Source organism: Mustelus asterias, chromosome 8, assembly GCF_964213995.1.
Source record: "Mustelus asterias chromosome 8, sMusAst1.hap1.1, whole genome shotgun sequence".
Classification (NCBI taxonomy): Eukaryota; Metazoa; Chordata; class Chondrichthyes; order Carcharhiniformes; family Triakidae; genus Mustelus; species Mustelus asterias.
Window position 1 is genome coordinate 26701620 of NC_135808.1, and position 7346 is coordinate 26708965.

Here is a 7346-nt window from a genome sequence, read left to right on the forward strand (position 1 = left end):
AGTATTACGGAGCTCAGCAGGGTAAATTTGTGGGGTTATGGGGAATAGAGCCTGGGTGCAATGTGTGTGTGCAAACTCAGTGCGCCAAATGGCCTCTTTCTGCACTGTAGGGATTCTATGAATGCACCATCAGAAGATTTGAAAAACAGTCTGGCTGAGTTTCTACAGCAGTCACACTGTGGCTGTGAATCCCTCACTTCAACACAGAGCCAAACACCATCGGAGCAGTGACCACCACCTTGTCAAACTGCAGAAACTTTAATTGTTTCTCTGCCATATAAAATCTTTACAAAAATACTGTACAATGCACACACAAACTGATATAAATATATATAAATTAACACATTATTTGGCTGTCTTGATCAAAGCTGTTCAGGCACTGCGTTGTGTACTTGGCTTGCCCTCCAGCGACCAGACACAAGGGGTTAAAGGTGACGGAGCATGCTCTGGTCAGGGCGGACTCGGGCTCACACGTTGGTACGCTGCAATAAAATGGACAAAGTCAGCCAACATTAGTCACCATGATCACCACACGACAGCTCAGGGTTAAGGACAATAGTTATCCATCCAATAACATCACAGGGGTAAAGGGGTAGGGATTGCATATTCAGCCAATGGGAGCAGGATTAAAGGGGAAAGCATTGTGTGTTCATCCAATGGGAATTCTCTGGTGTTGGGCCTCCTCCTGCTGCAGTGTTGGGGTTCAGTCCGGAATTCCAGGATTTGGTCCCAACGGCGGTGATGGAAAAACAGGTGCTGCATGTCCTTCAACCTTAACTCATGCAACGTCTCCACTCCCTTTTTGATTTGTTGCACTGAGTGCACGATATTCAGTACTGGACGAGGAGGAAGTTCCAGTCTCTTCCCTGCTTATCCGCTGTTGAAACCCTCACCCATCCCTTTGTTACCTCCAGAGTCGACTATTCCATTTCCATCTTCCATCCAACAGTCTTCTGCCTGTGCTCTCAAACTGATTGCCGTAGGCTGTGCTCACTGGCCTGGCCTACACTGCCTCTTGGTCCATCTTAAAATTTTCACCCCAAGCTCAAATCTCCAGCCCCATCGAGATTGCTATAGGGAGCGGCAGTGGCAAAGGGGAACTGTCACTGGATTAGTAACCCAGAGACCCAGGGTCATGCTCTGGGGACCCGGGTTCAAATGGTGAAATTTGAATTCAATAAAAATCTGGAGTTAATGACCATGAAACCATTACCAATTGTCATTAAAAACCCGCCTGGTTCACCAATATCCTTCAAAGAAGGAAATCTGCCATCCTTACCTAGTCTGGCCTACATGAGACCCACAGCAATGTGGTTGCCTATTAAATGGTCTGGCAAGCCACTCAGTCCAACGTATGAGGCTGATGATATTAGGGTTGGGCAATAAATGCTGGCCCTCTCAGTGATGCCCATGTCTCATGCAAGAATTTTTAAAAAACCTGCAACCTAATCACTCAATTTTTGTCTGCGCGTGTTTTGGTGCATGCACATTTGACCGGTATGTGTCCGTGTGCGTGCGTGGGCATTATGTGATGTACTGAAAATACCAGCAGGTGGAGCTTGTTGAATGTGTGAGTGTGAGAGAGAGATTGGGAAACAGATGTATCAGCCCGAGCAGGTTGCATTAACTTATTGACCTGACACTGATCTGGGGTCTATGGCCGATGCTGTCCGCACTCACTGCCTGTACATCAGCACCAACCTCAGGAAACCAGAGGCAAGAACAGTCAAGATGGAAGGTGGAACAAATGACTTCTTATTTTGGCAGAAAATACCCATTTCCCTCAATTCTGAGGTAACTTGCTGAATTTTGCCTAAAGTTGAGATGCTCGGTGAAAGACTTTGAACTTAAATCTATTTTCCTTCTTTGTAAAGCATTGCAATGTTACAACTGGTGATATAAATCAAATTATCAATGATTACATGCAAAAAACCGTCACTTATCACTTTCTCACTTCCAGACTCAACGATTTCACCTCCGGTCTTCTGTGCCGTTGAGCTCATTTGACTGTCCGTGTCCGAACTCGCACCAGGTCCTGTTCAACCATCACATCCCCGTGTTTGCTGATGTGCTCCGGTTCCTGGTCCAACAACACCTCCACCTTCTACGCCCTCATCCTGGATGTCAAATCCCTCCTCGGCCTCCCTCCCTCCCTTCCTAATGCCATCACACTCCCGAGATATCTGCATATCAGGTTTCTCGTGAATCCCACAAATAATCGCTCCGCCCATACCAATCCAACAGGATAACAGAGATGGGATTGGGGATTGGGAGAGGGGGGTAAACTTGAAGGGGGAGATGCGCTAACATATAGGATCCCTGCAGAGCGGAAGGAGGCCATTCGGCCTATCAAGTCTGCACCGACCACAATCTCACCCAGGCCCCATTCCCGTAACTCTATAAAATTACCCTGCTAATGCCTCGGCACTACGGTCAATTTAGCATGGCCAATCCACCTAACCGGCACATCTTTGGACTGTGGGAGGAAACCAGAGCACCCGAGGAAACACATGCAGACACGGGGAGAACGTGCAAACTCCACACAGTTATCCAAAAAAGAACAAAGAATAGTACAGCACAGGAAACAGGCCCTTCGGCCCTCCAAGCCTGTGCCGCTCCTTGGTCCAACTAGACCAATCGTTTGTATCCCTCCATTCCCACGCTGCTCATGTGACTATCCAGGTAAGTCTTAAACGACGTCAGTATGTCTGCCTCCATGACCCTACTTGGCAGCGCATTCCAGGCCCCCACCACCCTCTGTGTAAAAAACATCCCTCTAATATCTGAGTTATCCTTCGCCCCTCTCACCTTGAGCCCGTGACCCCACGTGATCGTCACTTCTGATCTGGGAAAAAGCTTCCCACCGTTCACCCTATCTATCCCCTTCATAATCTTGTACACCTCTATTAGATCTCCCCTCATTTTCCGTCTTTCCAGGGAGAACAAGCCCAGTTTACCCAATCTCTCCTCATAGCTAAGACCCTCCATACCAGGCAACATCCTGGTAAACCTCTGCACTCTCTCTAAAACATCCACATCCTTCTGGTAGTGTGGCGACCAGAACTGGACGCAGTACTCCAAATGTGGCCTAACCAGCATTCTATACAGCTGCAACATCAGACTCCAGCTTTTATACTCTATACCCCATCCTATAAAGGCAAGCATACCATATGCCTTCTTCACCACCTTCTCCACCTGTGTTGCCACCTTCAAGGATTTGTAGACTTGCACACCTAGGTCCCTCTGTGTTTCTATACTCCTGATGACTCTGCCATTTATTGTATAACTCCTCCCTACATTATTTCTTCCAAAATGCATCACTTCGCATTTATCCGGATTAAATTCCATCTGCCACCTCTCCACCCAATTTTCCAGCCTACCTATATCCTGCTGTATTGCCCGACAATGCTCTTCGCTATCCGCAAGTCCAGCCATCTTCGTGTCATCCGCAAACTTGCTGATAACACCAGCTACACCTTCTTTCAAATCATTTATATATATCACAAATAGCAGAGGTCTCAGTACAGAGCCCTGCGGAACATCACTGGTCACAGACCTCCAGCCGGAAAAAGACCCTTCGACCACTACCCTCTCTCTCCTGTGGCCAAGCCAGTTCTCCACCCATCTAGCCACTTCTCCTTGTATCCCATGAGCCATAACCAACCTGCCATGTGGGACTTTGTCAAATGCCTTACTGAAATCCATATAGACGACATCCACGGCCCTTCCTTCATCAACCGTTTTTGTCACTTCCTCAAAAAACTCCACCAAATTTGTAAGGCACGACCGCCCTCTTACAAAACCAAAGGCCGGAATTGAACCCGGGTCCCTGGCGGTGTGAGGCAGCAGTACTAAACACCGAGAGAGAGCAGCTTCCCGCGAACCCGAGCTAAAAGTTGCGGTACCTGTCAGTGTGCGAGCTGCCAGCTCCCGGACTCTGATCCCGAGGCACTCGGTCCCCTGGTGCCAAAGATTCCCGGCCAGAAACACCTCGCTGTTCCAAACCGCTGAAACAGAGAGAGGGGATTGGTGACCAACTCAAAAAAGGTTAAAGCAGATTTTAAAAGGTACTCCTGTGTATAAGAGTCTGTACTTTTAATCAGATTGATACCTGCAATGCTGAATGAAGTTTAAAGTTATTTATTAGTATCACTAGCAGACTTACATTAACACTGCAATGAAGTTATTGTGAAAATCCCTTAGTCGCCACACTGCGCCTGTTCGATTACACGGAGGGAGAATTTAGCATGGACACTGCACCTCACCAGCACGTCTTTCAGACTGTGGGGGGAAACCGGAGCAGGAGAAGGTCAGGACTTCGAGGGGATTTGAAGAAAAACATTCTCCCCAGGGGGTGGTGGGAATCTGGAACTCGCTGCCGGAAAGGGTGGTGGAGGCGGGAACCCTCACAACATTTAAGACGCATTTGAATGAGCACTTGAAACACAGCGGCGTACATGGCAACGGAGCAAGTGCTGGATAATGGGATTAGGATAGATGGGTGCTTGATGGATGGCGCAGACACGATGGGCCAAAGGGCCTCTTTCTGTGCTGTGAAACTCTATGATGCTGTGACTGTCCCACGGGAGAGTGATTGAGAAGGCCGGGCCATTTATTCTCTGGACTTTAGAAGAATGAACAGTGATCTCATTGAAATGTAGAAAATTCTTAACAGGCTCAGCAGAGCAGGAGCAGGTGGGATGTTTTGCCTCGACAGAGCGCGAAAGGCGGGCAGAGTGCGTGCAAGAAGGGGAACCTGTGAGGAGTAACAAGTGACAGGAAGGAGTTACCTGTACTGAGATCTGACCGAGTGGCTGTAACATTGCGGCAGCATCAAAGCCCTCACACCTTCTTCACAAGTGCAGAGAGTGCGGTCAGCGGGCTGCGGGAGGTGGAATGAGTCTTGGTGTACCTGAAAAACAATTCACAATAAAAATACCCACAGAGCCAGTCACTTCACACACACAGTCCCGTTGTACATACACATAGCCCCGTTATACACACACACACACAGCCCCGCTATACACACACACACAGCCCCGCTATACACACACACACAGCCCCGCTATACACACACACACACAGCCCCGCTATACACACACATATAGCCCCGCTATACACACACACACACACACAGCCCCGCTATACACACACACACACAGCCCCGCTATACACACACACACACAGCCCCGCTATACACACACACACACACAGCCCCGCTATACACACACACACAGCCCCGCTATACACACACACACAGCCCCGCTATACACACACACACAGCCCCGCTATACACACACACACACTGCCCCGCTATACACACACACACAGCCCCGCTATACACACACACACACACACAGCCCCGCTATACACACACACACACAGCCCCGCTATACACACACACACACAGCCCCGCTATACACACACACACACACAGCCCCGCTATACACACACACAGTCCCGCTATACACACACACACACAGCCCCGCTATACACACACACACACAGCCCCGCTATACACACACACACACAGCCCCGCTATACACACACACACAGCCCCGCTATACACACACACACAGCCCCGCTATACACACACACACACACAGCCCCGCTATACACACACACACACAGCCCCGCTATACACACACACACACTGCCCCGCTATACACACACACACACACAGCCCCGCTATACACACACACATAGCCCCGCTATACACACACACACACAGCCCCGCTATACACACACACACACAGCCCCGCTATACACACACACACACAGCCCCGCTATATACACACACACACAGCCCCGCTATACACACACACACACAGCCCCGCTATACACACACACACAGCCCCGCTATACACACACACACATAGCCCCGCTATACACACACACACACACACAGCCCCGCTATACACACAGACACACAGCCCCGCTATACACACACACACAGCCCCGCTATACACACACACACACAGCCCCGCTATACACACACACACACAGCCCCGCTATACACACACACACACACAGCCCCGCTATACACACACACACAGCCCCGCTATACACACACACACAGCCCCGCTATACACACACACACACAGCCCCGCTATACACACACACAGTCCCGCTATACACACACACACACAGCCCCGCTATACACACACACACACACAGCCCCGCTATACACACACACATAGCCCCGCTATACACACACACACACAGCCCCGCTATACACACACACAGCCCCGCTATACACACACACACACAGCCCCGCTATACACACACACACACACACAGCCCCGCTATACACACAGACACACAGCCCCGCTATACACACACACACAGCCCCGCTATACACACACACACACACAGCCCCGCTATACACACATACACACAGCCCCGCTATACACACACACACACAGCCCCGCTATACACACACACACACACAGCCCCGCTATACACACACACACAGCCCCGCTATACACACACACACAGCCCCGCTATACACACACACACACAGCCCCGCTATACACACACACAGTCCCGCTATACACACACACACACAGCCCCGCTATACACACACACACACAGCCCCGCTATACACACACACACACACAGCCCCGCTATACACACACACATAGCCCCGCTATACACACACACACACAGCCCCGCTATACACACACACAGCCCCGCTATACACACACACACATAGCCCCGCTATACACACACACACACACACACAGCCCCGCTATACACACACACACACAGCCCCGCTATACACACACACACAGCCCCGCTATACACACACACACACACACACAGCCCCGCTATACACACACACGCATAGCCCCGCTATACACACACACACACAGCCCCGCTATACACACACACACAGCCCCGCTATACACACACACACACACAGCCCCGCTATACACACACACACACACACAGCCCCGCTATACACACACACACACACAGCCCCGCTATACACACACACACACACAGCCCCGCTATACACACACACACAGCCCCGCTATACACACACACACACAGCCCCGCTATACACACACACACACAGCCCCGCTATACACACACACACACACAGCCCCGCTATACACACACACACAGCCCCGCTATACACACACACACACACAGCCCCGCTATACACACACACACAGCCCCGCTATACACACACACACACAGCCCCGCTATACACACACACACACATAGCCCCGCTATACACACACACACACAGCCCCGCTATACACACACACACACACAGCCCCGCTATACACACACACACACACACAGCCCCGCTATACACACACACACAGCCCCGCTAT

General features: G+C 50.6%; 1 protein-coding gene across 1 annotated transcript in view; it reads right to left on the reverse strand.

Annotated features, from left to right (window-relative positions):
- Positions 1 to 215: 215 nt before the first annotated feature.
- Positions 216 to 7346, reverse strand: part of LOC144496961 (uncharacterized) — a 33675-nt gene continuing 26544 nt past the window's right edge. Inside the window, exons 11-13 of the mRNA XM_078217614.1 lie at positions 4791 to 4912; positions 3906 to 4007; positions 216 to 482 (exon numbers count right to left, since the gene is read on the reverse strand). Coding sequence (XP_078073740.1) covers positions 4843 to 4912 — 70 coding nt within the window. The 3' untranslated portion in view covers positions 216 to 482; positions 3906 to 4007; positions 4791 to 4842. The remainder of the gene's footprint in view (positions 483 to 3905; positions 4008 to 4790; positions 4913 to 7346) is intronic.